The 18,907-nt window shown below is 40.2% G+C and overlaps 1 protein-coding gene and 1 long non-coding RNA gene across 6 annotated transcripts; both read right to left on the bottom strand.

Annotated features, from left to right (window-relative positions):
* Window positions 1–608: 608 nt before the first annotated feature.
* Window positions 609–765, bottom strand: LOC128476353 (uncharacterized). Its single transcript, XR_008347372.1, has 2 exons — window positions 719–765; window positions 609–640 (listed from the first exon to the last, which is right to left on the bottom strand). It is a non-coding gene; the product is annotated as an uncharacterized LOC128476353 (long non-coding RNA).
* Window positions 766–4,623: 3,858 nt separating this feature from the next.
* Window positions 4,624–14,352, bottom strand: HNRNPC (heterogeneous nuclear ribonucleoprotein C). 5 transcript variants are annotated; one of them, XM_053468525.1, is made up of 10 exons: window positions 14,182–14,352; window positions 9,501–9,530; window positions 8,902–9,024; window positions 7,998–8,268; window positions 7,102–7,177; window positions 6,934–6,981; window positions 6,478–6,632; window positions 5,612–5,722; window positions 5,358–5,497; window positions 4,624–4,874 (listed from the first exon to the last, which is right to left on the bottom strand). In XM_053468525.1, exons 3-10 carry the CDS (start codon window positions 8,902–8,904, stop codon window positions 4,797–4,799), a joined length of 882 nt encoding a protein of 293 aa, XP_053324500.1. In that variant the 5' UTR covers window positions 8,905–9,024; window positions 9,501–9,530; window positions 14,182–14,352; the 3' UTR covers window positions 4,624–4,796. The 5 variants fall into 5 exon arrangements, with proteins under 5 accessions (XP_053324500.1, XP_053324504.1, XP_053324501.1 ...); XM_053468529.1 differs by having other exon boundaries at window positions 7,108–7,177; XM_053468526.1 differs by having other exon boundaries at window positions 8,902–9,010.
* Between the last annotated feature and the right edge of the window lie 4,555 nt (window positions 14,353–18,907).

Here is an 18,907-nt window from a genome sequence, read left to right as displayed (position 1 = left end):
TTCAGGAAAGCCACCACCGTGCGATTGTCCGACAAAACTCTCACTGCTTTTCCCTGTAACCTGGATTGCCAAGAAAGGAGCGCCTTCCAGACTGCCAGAAATTCCAGCATATTGATATGAGGACAATGTTCCTGGTTTGACCAAAAACCTTGTCTGAAGTATTTTCTCAATGGAAATAATTCAGATTATGCTTTATACAGTACAGCAGTCATTCAGGATTATGTGCTTGGGCAAATATAACGCAATATTTATAGTTACATTGTCTTGTATTCTAAAACAGTCTATAAAAGAGCAAAGGGCATTCACGATCCAGTAGTCTTTTCCCACAAATAAACAAATTATAATTGATAGTCTTGCACCCTTCTGGAAACCACCATCTGAAGAGAGGCCTTCCAAGAATCAAAAAAGTATTAAACCTCATTTGGACTTTGCCAGATCTGCAAGCAAATTAACCAATATTTTTTACTACAAATGTTTTTCCTGTATATGCACCAAATATGTGTAGTTTTGGTCACATGTTTACTTTGGTAATGTACATTTCTTTGTCTTTCCAGCCTAAATACGTATTTTTATAACCTAAAATTCTTCTTATTCAGCTCTTTCATCTCTTGTAGCTTTCATAAGCCCTCTGCAAACCAATCTGAAACCAAACTTACACTCCTGGTATGTATATATATTAATGTATATTTGTTATGTATGTGTTACCTGCCCTAATTACATTATACAAAACTGTGCAACAGTTTCAGAGCACAGGCCACATCACACGCACAGGTAGCAAAGCAAATGCCAGCCAGTTCCAGAGTACAAGTTGCCAAGCAAGCACCGGTAACTTTCAGCACACAGTTCCCACTTAGAGCATAGAAGAGCAACTGGCAGTTTGAGCACAAGCATACAGTAGGATTCATTGTTCCAATGTTAATTTTCAAAAGGTTCAACATCATTATTCAAAACATGCAACAATGCCAGCATTGTTAAATGAGAAGAGCAATATAATTGGTTAAGTCTATAATCCTGTTTTTGGTCAAACCTTAAATAGGTAAACATACCTGAGTGAAGCTTCCTCTGTAATTGCTGAAGGTGCTTAAGGTGCCATTTTGGCATGAAATCTTTAATTTCCATAACCTCAGCCAATACACATTGGGACAGTTTTTTTTTGCTATTTTCTTTTCTGTTTCTTAATTAAAAAAAAAGGCTGATTTCTGGGGACCTTAGTGCATCACAGGCATTTCGCATACGACTTCGGAAATCTTGGCAGGAGCTTGGGCTCCTGGGACTAGAAGAGCCTATGGGCATCCATGGCATGCCTGGAATCGTTGGTGCTTGGGCGAGACACCTGGATCCCATTCTTGTACCTGTGACCTCAATTCTCACATTTTTATCTGCTCTCTTTGAGCAGGGTTTAGCTTATCGTACAATTAATCTGGACAGATCAGCGATTTCAGCAGCCCAAAGGGGCTTTGATGGGTTACCTGCAGGTAAGAATGTCCTTATATGCCACCAGCTGAAGGGTATCAGATTTTCTCGACCCCCTCGTCCAAAGTATTCCAAGGTCCGGGATATCAACTTAGTTTTAAGAATGTTTCAGAGGTGGCCTGCAAACCATGAGCTATCACTTCGTCAATCGTCAGCCAAGTTTGTGACCCTATTTTGTTTAATTTCCTGTAAAAGGGGTTTCGGATGTCAGAGCCCTAGACCTACTACTAGGTCCTTTACCCCAGAAGGGGTGAAATTCGACATTTCAAAACATCAATTAAATGTTTTTTTTTTATCCAAAATTGTCCTTCTCCTCAGTTGTGTCCTGTTTTATGTTTGAGAGAATATGAGGATAGAACTAAGAATGTCAGGAAACTTGAACATTTAGAACTCTATTGCTACAAGAAGTCCGTATGAACCTGTTTCTACTGCATCTTTAGCTAGATGGGTTAAATGGGTTTTGAGTGAAGCAGGTATAGACGTTTCTATATTTGGGCCTCATTCCACCTGAAGTGCAATGGCTTCAAAAGCAGTAATTTTGGGTTGTAGATTGGAAGATCTCTTTAAGGCTAGGTTTCCACTTGGGTGTTTTTTTTTTTTTTGCAAAAACACCCATAACGCCAATTCAGTCACACTGCGTTTTATTGGTGAAAAAACGCTGCGGCCAGATGTTAGCTTTTCTTCGATAGGAAATCGCACAATGCCATATCCACTTGGCGTTTTTCTGTTTGGCGTTTTTTCAGTCCTCTGGCGTTTTACTGCTTTTTTGGCCTCTGTAACAGTTTTTCAAAATCGCAGCATGTTCCTTTTTTGCAAGGAAATCTTGGCGGTTTTCTCCAATAGAAGTCTATGGGAGAGAAAAAACGCCATGAAAAAGCCATGTGGGTTTTTTGCCTTGGCGTTTTTTATGGCGTTTTTTTCCACAGTTACAATGCAGAGGATGGACCCAGTATCTGTGTGTCCTACGGGAAATAGGCTGGAAACAAACCGTTTCACACAAAAAGTTCATACTGAATTTTACACCATTTGGGACAAACATGCCATTACAAACAAACATACCCAACCAGATCCTGCGTGACAAAAGCAACAGAAAACAATTTGCACCATAATTTGGGGCCAATCTTCCTAGAGGAGCAGACATTCGGAATACAGCATGCCTTACAAACCACAGAAGAGAGACAAAAGGGTCCGCCGGGGCATTTAAGTAGTACTCTACTAAGTAAAGGACATCAGGAGGGGCGGATACTTGCCATTTATCCTAACCCCTTTTAGCTGGGTGAAACTTCTAACTTGTAAAGGCTGGAAAAACTGCCTAAGGTCAAAAAAGTAATTTCCACAGAAAGGCTAAAATGCCAGAAAAAAAACACCAAAACGCAGGAAAATGCAGTGGCAGTTTTCAAGAAAATAACGCAGTAAAAAAATCCAAGTGGAAACCTAGCCTAAGGCCGCAGATTGGTCTAGAGGTACCGGTACATCCATAAAACGCATCTAAAGAAATCCCTATGGACGTACCGGTAAGCCCTGACCTTCTTGCAGCGAGAGGGACACAACCCTGCCGCTACGCGGGAGATAAGGCTGTCGTTTGACAACCTGTACTTCACTGTCAGCAGGGGGAGTAGAGTATAGAAATTCTATATAAATTAGGTATTTCTGAAATCCGGACACCTGATTTTCCACCACTTTACCTAACTTTGTGAGGATTCAGAGGGAAAATATATAAAAAGAGTTTTCCAATTCTCGCTAGTTTTTACTAAAAATTTCTCACCCTAAATTTAGTTTACATGGGTACACTATTCACAGGAAAGGAGAACTGCTAAACTGACAAAGCAAAAATGGCAAAATTGCTCCAGGCTTTGAGGTACCAAAAATCCCTGGGACTGAAGGGGTAAATACTGAACATCACTCTTGTCAAAACTAAGAGACGTCAAATGAATATATGCAAACAAGCAATGTATTTTTTCTCCAAACATGCCGCAATCTTTATATAGGATAACGTAGATGACATTTAGAATGTAAAACAAAAAAACCCAAACATTTTTGGATCACTTTTATTAGATAGCTCAACAGCTACCAAGGAACTAATGTGCAAGGTACAACATACAAAAGAATCTTTCACAGTTATGCCACTGTGGGGAAAACGCCCTTCTATTGGCTTCCTTAGCAGTACACATAACCGATAGTCCAAACTAAAGTTTTTATTATATCTTTGGTGCCTCGTTTTAGCTACTGCTTCGAATGTCATACAGTTCCTGTGCTTATATTTACAGTTAGGGAACAAAAAAAAAGATAGACCTAATCAATTAACTTTAGAGATCCATGAAATGATCTGAAAGATCACATTAGCCTTTGTTAATTAAAATAAAAAGGCTTTATGACAAGGTTTCCCCCTCACGAGTAAGCCAGATGAATGATTTTCATACCATGCTTATGATCTTTGTTAAAAGTGATGGCTCCTTGCCTTAACTCTCCCCTTTCCTTCTATGTTCATAAATCTGAAGGGGACAGAGACAGTTCCATCAAGCTCAACCACGCAAAAGGATTTTTAGTGGAGAGTGCTTTCTACACTAAGCCCAACTCAAATGGGCATTAAAATGTTACCTATAAAACATATAAATTAAAGAAAAATGGTTTTGTATTAATAAGGGATTTCTCCATGTATAAATCCAAACAGAAGTTTAATAATTGACATCAAACTGCACATACAAAGTTTAAAATGCAACAGTTGCTAAAAAAAATAATTTAGTTGGAAAGTTACCACTTCCCATGCATTTTATATTGTATTAAAATCAGGTAGACTGCCAAACCTTAAAGTAGCAACTGTAAAAAAAAAAAAAAAAAAAAGTACAATTAAACGTAACTGGGTTGCTGCCTTTTCACACTTTTGAAGAGCACAGAATAGGGTGGATGGTGTCCTGCTTTGCTTGATTTTTTCCAGCTTTGTCCTCAGTACTTATGACTTGATATTTCTTGTCTTCATGGCTTGTAGATAATTACTTAAATAAATTGCTCTTAAAGAGGCAATTCAATTGTACCATTTAGGGATGCCAACCAACAGGTTATGTCATTTAAGCACATGGCTCTTGAGACCCATATCACAAAAAGCACAGTGAATTTAGTTATGTGAGCAACAGGATCAAAATAAAGACCAGGTTAAAAACAATACACTTTTATTCTAGAAGTCGCAGAGGTATCAAAATGAAAGAGGCTGCAGAGAAAGCAATGGGTGCATATTAAACAAGCTTAGAGAACACATCGCAACTGTGATGGTTGGAGGGGTAGAGCTATGAACGGAGAGAATAGGCAGGTTAAGATGCATGTAACATTTAAGAATCTTCATTTGCACTGTCCCCTTCATCTTCACCTTCCTCTGTCTCTTTGTCACCATCTTTAATTTCTTCCAGCTGAAAAGATAGGTTTATATTAAAATAGAACTGATGGCATCATACATAAATGTATATCAGTTGAAAGGTTTTGGAGATATTTAGTCCAACATCACAATGGAAGCAGATATTTGTGATTATACTATACTGGCTCTGTAGCACTGAGACAATTTCCTGTCCTAGAGTTTTCTTCTTTCATCTTGCCCCCTCCAACCCACAAATACTCCCATATTCCTACAATTAGCAATTATAGCAAGGGAGATCTATAAAACACAAGCAAGCTTCAAGATGGTACTGAAAGTGCTCTAGAATATATCGTTTTTGCTCTACACTCGTGCTTATTACTATAAAAATACAAGATCTTGATTCTGCTTGTCTTGGAATGTAATTCACATGACTCAGGATGCAGATCAAAAGCCAGAAATCTGTTATCCGCTAGCCCTGCATCAGACCTTGGTGCATGCAGTTCAGTGACACATTCTATTAACATTTTTTCATCCTTACTGTGTCTTCCCCCTGTTCATCATCATCATCAAGGAGGTCTCCTTCTTCTGCAGAGTCACCTGCTTCCTCTGTAACACTTTTTGCACTTGTTTCCTCTTTCTTTTGAGAGCTACTGCTCTGCTCGTCATCTAATTTTGTCTCTGAATAAAAAGATGTAAAAAAGGCAGAAAATTATTACAATCAGGTGAATAGCAATATGTTGTTCTTGCCATTTAACCAACCATGAAAAGCTGTAAGAGGGGTGCAGAATTTACCTTGTTTGGATTGTTCACGCTCGATCCGCTCTAGACTTTCCAGGAGAGAATCTACTCTCTGTTTTATCTGACTCAGCTCCTTTTTAATAGTTTGAAGATCATCACCCTTTACTGTGACAAAAACAGCCGCAGTTAGTTTGCAAATATTATACAATGACAGTATATGCAATAAGGAGAAAAAACATGCTATTCATAGTATAGGTTTACAGGATACATTCGGAATGAAAAAAATATATATACAGCAATGTGCAATGTTTAAGGCAGGTGTGAATAGGCATGTTATTTGTGTATTTTTAGCTTTAAACCGCAAAGTGAGTGAACAGAAGAACAATCTAACTCAATTACTCAGCAGGTAGGTAGGCAGTTCTGAGTATTTAGGGAAACTCAGTTGCTGTATATACCCATGGGATTAGCCGTAAATAGCTGTTCTAGCTAATCAATGTGAAGTGATTACACTTTACAATTGACAGCTGCTACTCCCCACTACTGGGACAGCTATACATGTGCAGGAAACATTTAAGCATACACATTCCCCCATCCCCCCCCCAGAACTAATAAAATACATCTATACAGTAAAACGGACTCCATTTGAATTAAATTGATTTGGGGAAATAACTGTCCATTTGAGGAAAGGAAAAAAAACCAAAAGGCTACAAAGGTGTGTGTGATCTCATATATATATATATATATATATATATATATATATATATATATATATATATATATATATATATAGTGTATATACACTGCATAATATATTAACATATAAGAGTGGGAATCATGGAAGAATTTATCTTAACCTTTACCTACAGCAAAAAAGGGCATGCAGGAGAAAAGCCAAACACTTTTGCACATGCTAGACTTACGCCGACTAGACTTGGAGGAACCGCCTCTCTGGCCACTCTTTGAGTTGAAGCCACTTTTACCGCGGCGTGATGTATTTCCAGAAACTCTCTGGCGTTTAGACGGCACTACAGCCCGTGCAATAGGGGGAGGAGGCGGCACACGAGTTGCTGAGTAGCTGTATATTCACAGGAGGGAAGAGGCAGGAGAGAGCATAAAGTATATGGTTGAAGTGTACATACATGTGTATACATCTATCTTTATTATTTTATATAGCACCATCAAATTCCGTAGCGCTGTACAACGGGTAGACAGGACATAAGTAGTAACATAAATTGACTAACAGACAACAGGTGAGGAGGGCCCAGCTCAAACAAGCTTACAAAACATCAAAAGAAATCAAGTGGTTTTTTTTTTAAATAGTGAATGTGATGTCAAACATTAGTAACCTAATTGAGGACATTAACACATGCTTTTACCTGTCATAATAGTCTCGCTGGAAATCATAATCCAGATCAAATGATGACCTATAATGAGAAGGCAAATTATGAACTAGGTTATGTATTAACATACACATTAAACTGCATAATGCCCTCAAACAGAAATATGACAAAATAAAAATAAGTTAAAAGCTTGGAAGTGCCTACCCATACATATCAGCTGCCGATCGTTTGACACCTCCTTTCCCTCTGTTAACCTTGGGCTCAGCAGCGAGATTAATATCTGAAAGTAGAGACCGACTTAGAAAACAGATAATGCAAGGACCAGCAAGGGTAGACCTACAGCTTAATGGTCAAGTATGGTTCAATTCCAATGTCTAACTGATGCTCAAAGAAACATGGCAAAGTGCAAGTCATAGCTATTTCAGCTCAAACTTTTCCTCCATTCAAATCCCTTGGCACTTGCGTGTGCACATACTGATGTACAATGACATTTCCTATGTGGTGGAAAAGTTTGGCTCGGAACACAGCTTAGAAAGCCAAACTTCAGTCTGGCTTGGCCAGGCCAACACTGTAAAATGATAGCTTCCAAAAGAACCAATCAGAATGTCTCCTGCTACCCGGTATAAGGTAAGATTGATGCCAAAGCAAAAGGTGTAGTTGTGTCCGCATTAACTTTGGGAAACAAATCAAGCAAACAGGATCATATCAACGGTATAGGCAGGCAAAACGAATGCTAGAAACATTTCCACACCAGTTTTTGTTAAGCTTAAAATAGTCTCACACAAAGGGTGAGCTTTACAGACACATCAAGATTTGCAGATACAATGCTGGTTTCAATGAATACCTAACTGCTTTACTGCAAACTACAAATAGCACACCATATAACTACACAACACACAATACTGTCGCACTGAACACTCATTTGCAAAATGATGAATTTATTAATTAGGAAAGCATTGCACCCAAGTTGTAGACATGCTCATGAGGCTTGTGAAGAGAAAAAAGAAAAAAAAAGAAAAAAAAAAAAAAAAGAAAAAAGAAAAATATGGTAAGGTTCCTTATACTGGATTTAAATCCAACTAATACTGCCACTCACTTACCAAGGACCTGGCCGGCAATCATACGCCCATCTTCCCCAGCCACAGCAGTACGGGCATTGCGTTCATTAGCATACTGAACAAAAGCAAAACCCTTGTGCACGGAGCAGCCCACAATCTTGCCATACTTGGAGAAAATGGCTTCCACGTCTGCTTTCTTCACTACTAGGGTGTTAAGGTTCCCAATAAATACACGTGAGTTTAGTGAACGAGGATCTGTTTTGTTAGTGATGTTGCTTGCCATCACGTAATGCCCTACGGGAGAAAGTGAAGCCTAGAGGAAGGGAAAAACACAATGAAGTGGCAATAACCTAATATATGGACAAAGAATAAGGAGGGCATGGAAAGCTACTCCTGCTCGGAATACAGAAGAGTGTCAGATAAAAGAAAAGTGTAACGAGATGAAGAATGTACGTGCATAAAAATCGCTCATGACCCAGAATACAAATGTGATGATTTAGTAGGTTTGTAAGGAAGCTGCTCAAAGGATGAAAAAAGCCAAGGAGAATGGGGAGCATGTTCATAATTCCAGTTGTTTCATAGGAAAAAAGCTAGTAAGCGTAACAGAATTTTGGGCAGACGTTACAGGTCAGGGGAAAAATAAATTGGAGGTGTATTACATGATAAATAGAATGAAAATGCCGAGCATAATATGGCAGTGCTAGATGACTGAATAATCTACAAAAATCAATTGCCTATTGAAAGTTAGGGGGAAAAAAACTCAAGGAAGAAACAACTAAATCTATAGGTTAAGAGGTGTGAGTTAAAAAAAAAAAAATCTAGTGTGCAAGTGTTTTCTTTAACTTAACAAAAAAACTTTACAAAAGCTAATATTCATTTACAACTGCAAGCTAGAAGAGCTGTATGAATCATTTAGTTTTACCTTTAGTTTTTAAACTATTCTTACCATGTGCCAGAAGGATTGGATGCCAAATAGATCTTTGTCCGCTCTTTGCTGCTGGCTGCCAGTGATGGGGCAGAGGGATGGAAGGGAAGGAAGAGGGAGGGGCAGGAGTCTGAATGAAGGGAACTGGCAAAATATCAAAATCTACTCCCACATATAAACATGGTGGGAACTTACAATAATAAAGTTCCTAAAAAACATGTCTTTAGATTACCACACGTCATTTGTAATATAAAAAAATTGATGTATTAAACTTAAAAACAAAACATTTAAAGATACTAAAATTACTACACAATGAAACCCTTGGCAACAGAGTAGAAGACATGGGTAGAAATGTTAAACTGCACAAAAAAAAAGTATTGACTACTCACAAATTAAATGTATAGAGCCTCCTTCCCAACCCAACCCCCCCACCAGGAAAAAAAACCCAAAACAGTGAGGAAAAATTAGCATCAGCATCAATACTTATACATAAAAAAATAAAAAAGTAAAAAATAAAAATGAGAAACACAGCAGCAACATGTTTGAAAGGAGACCAGTAAGGCAGGAAAAATATTAAAAAATTAAAAACCAAAAATAAAAACAGGAAAAGCGAGACTTACTGTAGTAGACGTTTCAAAAAAAATTCTTCGCTGTGAAGAAAAAGGGGAAAAATTATGAAAATAATCCAAGTCAGAAAAAAAAGTTTTTTTTTGTTTTTTTTTTAAAAAGTCCAGTTAAAAAGAGCAATTCTTAAAAATGCGATTTTTGAACAGAACTGTTTCAACCCCAAAAATCGAGCATCGAAAGGGATGGGAAAGGAAGGGCATGGGTGGGGGGAGGTGGAAGGCTATCCTGAGCATCTGGAAACAGCATGATTGATGATGCAAAAATAAAATCCCAGAGCAAAACTGTTAACCAGGATTTAAATCACGTTCCTGCCCTAGCACCTTACAGTTTGATGGGCCAAATGACCACTGAAACACTGCTTGTGCCATGCCCCTATAAGCACTTAGTATTATGCCTTGAGGCATTGAGAACTACTCTAGTTATGGAGGGAAGAATGAAAAGGTTGATACAGGGAGAATAATCAAACTGTCGGAACAGGTATGGGAAGGAGGATTGGGTAATTTGGAGAACTGCTCTGTTCAGTGGCCTGTGGAAAGGAGAAGGGGAGAATTGTTTCAGATAAACGGGAGATGGATAATGGGACACACAGGGCAGAAGAAAACCCCCAACAACTACACAGACCCCAGCACCTCGCAGAAGTCGATTTAACACCTATATTGCTGCTGTATACTACTAGCTAATTTGTGCAGAGGACACTGATATACATAGGAAAAAAGCCACAGCATAAATGAGATGCTCTGGTTGCATCCATAAAGTACTATATGAAATACTATCTATTTTGCTATAGGACTATACATTAAAAACAGGGGAAATGGGAAACGGTCAGCATATCAATGCACTTATGTTTGCAAATGTTTATAAAAGTTTTATATACTCAATTAGCATGTACTAGGTTTATCGATTTATTCATTTAACCTACAGATTCATTGATTTCTGGTTTTATATGTGTCTCACGTGGTTCTTATGGAAAGTTTGAGGACAGATTAACATCAAGAAAAACAGGCAGACTAGATGGGCCAAATGGTTCTTATCTGTGACTGAATTCTTTGTAATCTTCATCTTCCCGACTGAGCTTTTGTAGGTTAATTGTATTTATTATCCGTTACAAAACCTCTTTAAGGGACCTAAATGTGTTTCTATGGAGAGGGCATTTATGATGCATGTATCTTCATTAGATATTCTATGATTAAGCATTAGATGCAAAAAGGAATTGGGACGACACAAGGCCTCATTTACGTTCCACGTGGTGTCCTGTCTTCAACAATGTAATTGTGTCAAAAATGTTTTGTTGTCTTGTAGATTGACACATAAAATCCCAGAGCCCCAGCATGAACATTTCTAGTTTCTGTAGTAGGTAGGCTTAAACGTGGATGTGCAACCCATGCACTGGTGCCTGGAAATGTCCACTTTAGTTGGAACAGAAGTCATAACTAAAAATGAACATGAAGACATTACCTTGGCCTATAAATCATTGGTGAGGAGTATACATGTATCTAGCTTGCTCAATTTTCCAGCTTTCTGCATCAGTTACAAAGGATATTAAAACACTTTCTCCATAACAGAACTACAGCTCTTTCCTACACTATGTTAGAAACATCATAATGAACAGGGAAAACAGAGTGGAAACCACAACTCTTGCAAACATGCTCTTTAGTAAGTAAAACCCAAAGCATAGCTTTGCACACAGGCAGAGCACACTAGTAAAATGCAAGCATGGCACTCAAGGGGCTCAATTATATTACCTGTAGACAAAAACAAAGAGTTAAAAATTACTTCCTCTGGCAGATCTACTTCCATACTCAGCGCAGGTCTAGAGACACATAACAAGTGATCACGGCCATTGTTGCGCATTATAAACCCATTAAAATCACATGCCCTGAAGCACTACACCAATAGCAGCACAGGTAAATTAACCCCTGAAAAGACAAATAAAATGCACCTCCCCCAGAAATGATATGTGCAAGCGTGTTGATTTAGTGTATGCAATATGTGCGAATGCATGTATGCCAAATGCAATTTACCCACCCCCCTCAATAGTAATCCTCTATCACTTGCTCTGACCTCTGTGCCTAAGCCTTGTGATATAGCTTGATGAACACCAATACACAGCCAGGACGTGACCATGTAATTGGGTCTTATATACACATCTCATTTAGATTTGCAACACTTACGTGCGGTTACTGGTTGGAATTGAATTAATTTCCACCAGACATTCTATACTTGATCTGGTCAGTTTATGTGATAAACTTACATGTGTTGCGTGCGTCTCAGCTATATCAGACACTGCAATTTCTGATCAAAGTGCCAACAGGATGATCTAAATAATTAAGTTACCAGGCAATAATAGAACTGAACCCCAGGTGTCTTATGACTGATTTTTCAAATTAACACAAACTAAAAAAACAAATCATTTATGCAAAAAAAAAAGCAAAAAAATAAACAGGAATTTGACAAGCGAAGCTTGCAGGATGAACAGACGAGTTTAGCGGTGCCTATTACACAAATGATAGTACTTTGGAATTTAAATCCTACCCCTATACCTTTCAACTGCTGGGAGTCACCTTCAATAACACTATGTAATGAGATGTGATATTTGAAAATGAAGACATGATTCCTAATGACAGGCATGTGGCACACATCAAGTGAGTCTCCTCTTGTATCAGGGTTCAAAGCAGAGTGTACTTGCAACCTAAGCTGCTGTCCTGGCTCACTATGGGGAAAAATGCTAAGGTGTAGATGTAAATTAAGGTTAATATGTACTCTTGATGAGCTGTAGGGGACACCGAATTTACCAATTAACAAAGAAAGAATTTGCATTGAAGTCGGACCTTTCAGTTTACCACTTCCCTACGAATGGCAACACAGAGTTTCTAATGAAAGAAGGGTCATGCATAACCAGTTCACTGCTTGCTATAGTGGGAAAACCATGAAAGCAAACTTCTTGTTCATTTCAATAATTACTACCTCATTAAGCTATAGTTTCCCTCTGATGAGAGAGGAGAAGGAAAGGTAGGAGACAAGGAATGAACAATTATGACAATTCTATTACATGGACACGCCATCATTATTTTTAATAATGAATATAAAGTGTTGGCAAACACACAAAGCTCTGGGTAGGAACGATAAACAGGTTTAGTTATGGTAGTTCACCATTTAAAAAACTTTCACAACGCTGTTATGAACTAAACAGTCACTTTATAGGAGTATAATGGGAAACGCCATCTTAAGAGGGGCTTAATTATTGGAGTTCAGGAAAGAGAAGTTATGTTATTGGTACTGTATTTCCATTTTGGAAGAATGGACATTAAAGTACTCACAGAGATCAGTCTTTCTATAGTGGGAGTATGAGGGACACTAAACCGTGCCCTTTGATTGCCCTGTAAGTCTACAGGAGGAAAGGAATCTTTGTACAGCCAGAATTTCTATGCCATATTCTATGTATTGCCATAAAAAACAACTTGAGGGTGGGGGAAAACACCACCTTTAAGATATTACACATAGCAAGAAACTTTACCTCAAGAGTTGGCCAAACGTAAAAACACAAACATTGGAATATACCTATAAAGCAAACATTGGGCAAGCCTACTATATGAAAATAAATTTCCACTATGCAGTAGAAACAAAATGAGATCACAAGGTAAATATGCAAACATACTATATAAAAGCAATCATGAGCTAAACCTGGATCACAAAACTGGAAAGGACTAATTGCACCAAATACAGAAAACTGCACAAGTTTTGCCTGGTTAAAAAGGCAGAGGGTTCCAGTAACCATGCCTACTGGGCCGTTTTTATCTAACCCTCCAGTGTAATCCAGGGTAAACAATGATAAAGGAGTCAGGGGACTATTGTTTTAGAATTTGGCTACTCCCAGCCGTATCAGGCAAGTAACAAAGGGGTTTTCTCTCGCGCTCTTACCATTGATAATCTTGGTTAAAACCACAGATCTGCTAATACAAGTTAGTCTTCCCAATCCACTGTACAGACGCTATGCTTACAAGCAATTCCGTATACATTTATATACGAAGAAATGACAATGTAGACAGTTACACAGGTTGTAGCTACTTATAAAGGTAACGCAACCGCACGATCGGCACAATGCTCATAAGATCATGCTTGCATCATAACGCCAGTTATAAAAGGAACCGGCCTTTACAGATGCAAAAACTGCCACTTCCAATTACATTACGCTTCTGCTCAAAACCCAAATATTTACAAAAGAGATTTGCCGAGTATAACGGCAACAGTGCGATTTACCCGCCACAAATATAGCTTTGCACAGTTTTGACCCAAACCCATTAACCAGTTCCATCTACCCTCGACCGTTTCGTACTTGCGATACCTTTATAACTGAGGGTCAGTCCCCTAAATCAGCAAGCACAACAAAGGGCATTCGCCGCTCCATTATAACCAGCAGGGCAGCATGCTTTATAGCAGACCTGCGAAACACTAAGCGCCTCAGCCAATCAGATTGCAAATGTATAAGCGGAAAATATATTAAAATAAAAATCAACGTAAATCAAGTGAAATCATTCTGGCTAATCGTATGGACACAACAGCATTGTGCTGCAAATCAGATTAATTTAAAGATGTGTCGCAGCCCAGCCGAGGCCTTAACAGGGCCTTTATCCAGTGAGGCATATTTTAAAACGTTGGTACGCGGCGGTAACTCACCTGCTTTTTCTCCTGCAGTAATCACTGCTGCACGTTATCTTGCAATGCGTTTTTCAAACAAACGACTTCTCTTTAAAATATCAGACGGTGCCGAACGAAACCGATAACAACGAAACCCTTCGAACAGCGTCTTAACCACAAAATGGCCGCAGCAAAATCTCCTCACTGCGTAGCTCGTCTGAGAATCAAACGTAATCTGAGACAAACTCGTTCCCAGACGCTCATTCGACAAACGAGCCGTCAGTCAATATGTAACCCAGGCGGTCTAACGAATCAAACTTTAGAAAGGGGCAGAGTTGACCAACCGTCTGTGAATGCGCTCGAATCCGCCTTTTGCATGCAATAGTCCAATCAGAACAGCGGACGTGAAATAATAGACATGGTATTGACCAATTACTTTAACATTGACCCCTCCCATAGAAGAAAGAAAGGCATCGGCCTTTGCTGCTAATTGGCAGGTAGGTTGCCCATTCAGTAGTGTTAGAGGACAAACTCCTCCTGGGTATATAGCCAATAAAATAGCAGCGCGGGTAATATATGGTGTTACCCGTAGTGATGAGTGGCTAGGTTAGAAAAACCTGTTTTACGTTTGATACAACCAAGTCAGCAATGCTTACCAAGAGTAAAATTTTTCATGTTTTTATGATGATTGTTTAGCTATGATTCCAGTTTTTCATTTTTACTGTACCCATACATATTATATCTATTATAAGGACAGATAAGGACTCACTATAAATTCATGCTTTGCACCTACAACTCTGCTCTCTCTCACCAAACAGCTCTACTTCTCCACTTTCATATCCTCCCTTTCTTCTAACCCACTACACCTTTTTTTTTATACCTTCAACTCCGTTCTCTGCTTGAACGGATTGTGTACAATCTCCTTACTAACTTCCTCTCCTCTAATTCCCTCCTTGACCCTCTACAGTCTGGTTTCAAACCCCTTCACTCTACTGAAACAAAAGTCTCCAATGACTTGCTCTCTGCCAAAGCAAAAGATCACTTCTCCATTTTAATACTATTGGATCTCTCTGCTGCTTTTGATACTGTTTAACTCCACCTTCTTCTTGACTCACCTGCTTCTACAGGCATTCGAGATACAGCTCTCTCTTGGATCTCCTCATATCTGTCTAACCATGGCCGGCCCTACAATGGAGCCGACTGGGGCAATTGCCCCAGGCGGCACTTTAGAAGGGACGGCACTTTGCCGCCCCAAGCGTTTTTTTTGGTTGTTTGTTTTGAAGCGGAGGAGAGAGAGAGAGGCGCCGAGTGGTTTTCGCTTACCCGCTCGGCGCCCCTCTCTCTCTCCTCTGCGGCGCGTCTCCCTGTTCAGTCCCGGTGCCGGCTTGTAATGATGAGTGCCGGAAGTGGCGTCAATTTCCGGCGCTCAGCATTACAAACCGGCACCGTGGCAGAGCAGCGAGACTCGCCGGCAGGACTCTTTAAAGGTAAGTACCGGGGGGGGGGGAGAATAATGGGGTCAGCGAAGTTTAAAATGCCGCCCCCCCCCTGGCGGCGTTAAGTCTTCGGCTGGCCCTGTGTCTAACCGTTCCTTCTCCGGCAAGACATCAGCTGGTCAAAAGTGGTAGTGGTGTCCCTCAGGGTTCTGTTCTGGGACCAATTTTATTCAACATATTTATAAATGACCTGGCAGGAGGCATTGAAAGTCATGTTTCTGTGTTTGCAGATGACACAAAACTAGGTAAAGTTATACAGGGCGAGCAGGATATTACTGTGCTGCAGAGGGATCTAGATAGACTGGGGGACTGGGCACTCAAATGGCAGATGAAATTCAATGTAGATAAATGTAAAATTATGCACTTCGGGGTAGCGAATGCACAAGCAACCTACACCCTAAACGGTAGTGAATTAGGGGTAATGACAAATGAGAAGGATTTGGGAATTGTTATAGACAACAAACTAGGCAACAATGTGCAGTGTCAGTCTGCGGTTGCTAAGGCCAGTAAGGTATTGTCGTGTATAAAAAGGGGCATCAAGTCGCGGAATAAAGATATAATTTTGCCTCTGTATAAATCAATGGTAAGGCCGCACCTTGAGTATGCTGTGCAATTTTGGGCACCTTTTCTAAAGAAGGATATCATAGCACTAGAAAGGGTGCAGAGGCGGGCTACAAAATTAATAAAAGGAATGGAGCACTATAGTTATGAAGAAAGGTTAACTAATTTAAATCCGTTTAGTTTAGAAAAACGTCGCCTCAGAGGGGATATGATAACGTTATATAAATATATTCGGGGCCAATACAAACCATTGTGTGGAAATCTGTTCATAAACAGGACTATGCATAGGACACGTGGTCATGCATTTAGACTGGAAGAAAGGAGATTTAGACTAAAGCAGAGGAAAGGGTTTTTTTACAGTAAGGACAATAAGGATGTGGAATTCTCTGCCTGCAGAGGTAGTTTTATCAGAGTCTGTACAGACGTTTAAACTGCAACTGGATGGATACCTGGAAAAACATAATATTCGGGGATATAATCTTTAATTATGGGGAAACAGCTTATTGATCCAAGGAGAAATCTGACTGCCATTTTGGGGTCAAGAAGGAATTTTTTTCCCTGGTTAGTGCAAAATTGGAAAGAGCCAAACTGGGTTTTTTTTTGCCTTCTTTTGGATCAACAAACAAATTAACAGATATAGGAAAGGCTGAACTTGATGGACGCATGTCTTTTTTCAGCCTATGTAACTATGTAACTATGTAACTATGTAACCCCTTCCTCTTTCGGTTGGCGTCCCTCAAGGTTCAGTCCTTGGCCCTCTGCTGTTCTCTCTTTATACTTTATCTCTTGGCAAACTAATCAACTCATTTGGCCTCCAGTATCATCTATATGCAGATGATACCGAAATCTACCTGTCTTCTCCTGATCTTTCTCCCTCTCTTATGTCCCGTATTACCAATTGCTTGTCTGCTATTTCTTCATGGATGTCTCAACGCTACCTGAAACTTATTTTTTCTAAAACTGAACTCATTATCTTCCCTCCTTCCATCTCCACTCCACTACCTGGATTCTCTATCACCATTAACAACACTACTATCTCTCCTACAAACCAGGCCCAATGCCTTGACTCTATCCTTCATCCCTCACATTCAGTCCCTCATCAGATCCTGCCGCTTGCACCTTAAAAACATCTCTCACATCCACCCATTCCTCACCCAAGAATCCACAAAAACTCAGGTTCATTCACTTATCATTTCCCATCTTGACTACTGCAACACTCTTCTGGTTGCAGAAGTTCAAGGAAAATCTCAAAATTCACTTCTTCAGAGATGCATACCATCTTAGTCGCTAGAACTTTCACACACCAGGACAGGCTCTGCCACACCGACACCGAAACACACACACACCAGGACAGACTCTGCCACACCGACACCCAAACACACGCACCAGGACAGGCTCTGCCACACCAACACCCAAACACACACACCAGTACAGGCTGTGACACCCAAACACACACACCAGGACAGACTCTGCCACATAGACACCCAAACACACACATGCCAGGACAGGCTCTACCACACTGACACCCAAACACACACACCAGGACAGGCTCTGCCGCACTGACACACAAACACACATACATCAGGACAGGCTAAGCCACAATGAAGCATAAAAATGTATTACCTATACTGATTTGTCCTTAACCCCCCCTTTTATATATTTTTGCCCCATGTGTATTAATGCCCCAGCCAGGCCCCCCTTCAGTATTGATTCATGTGTTCCCCCACAACCTTGTGTATTGCCCCCCTTTGCGCATTTATGCCCCCACACCCTTGTGTAGTGGTTAATGTGATGCCCCCAGCCAGCCCCCCCTTTAGTATTGATTTATGTGATGCCCAACCTCCCTCTTGTATACTGATGCCCCCACTGCCATGTGTATTACCCCCAGCCACCCACCCCCCTGTTTATATTGATTTTGTAATGCCAAAACCCAGCCACCCCCCCTTTTGTATTATTTAATTTTTAATGATGTTGCAAGGGAATTTCTCCTCTCATCCATTAAATATGGGTCCACTTTCCTCTAACCTCTAACTATTTCATTGGAAATTTTTGCTTTTCTTTTTTCCTGCTCTCCTTCGACATGCCGATCCTCTCCCTGTCACAAGGAACTCTTCTGTAAGCCCGCCCCTTTGAGCGTCACATATTGAAAGGGCCTCATATTGAAAGAGCCTTACTGACACTGGGCGGCACGGTGTGTGTGCACACAGGCTGCTTTAATTTTTATTAAACAGCCAGCGGAGGTGGTCTTACTGCCGCTTTGAACCTCATGGCTGCACCACGGCCGCTTTGAACCTCGTGGCCACACCACAGGCCACTTGGAATGTTGGTCTGTCGGCCCACCGACCGGCCAGCCCTCCGGGAAATTTCCGGCCCTGTGTATAACACAACATTAAGTATGGATAATATCTTATTATTATTATTTATTGTTTTATATAGCGCCATCTGTAGCGCTGCACAAACGGTAGACAGGACATAACATGTAGTATATAACATAACAATTTGATTTACAGAAACAACAGGTGAGGAGGGCCCTGCTCAAACGAATTTACAATCTACAGGGGTGTATTACACAATAGGTAAAAGCAGGCCCGGCCATCGGCCATCAGTCATGACAGGACTGACTGGGCCTATGCGGCCTCATTAACGTAGGGCATAAGGGGCACCTGCCCCTTAAGCCCGCCACAACTGAGACCGGGTCCGCCACTCTA

This window comes from Spea bombifrons, chromosome 1 (assembly GCF_027358695.1).
Source record: "Spea bombifrons isolate aSpeBom1 chromosome 1, aSpeBom1.2.pri, whole genome shotgun sequence".
NCBI classification, from domain to species: domain Eukaryota; kingdom Metazoa; phylum Chordata; class Amphibia; order Anura; family Pelobatidae; genus Spea; species Spea bombifrons.
Note: the sequence above shows the minus strand (reverse complement) of the source record. Positions and strands in the feature narration are given on the sequence as shown.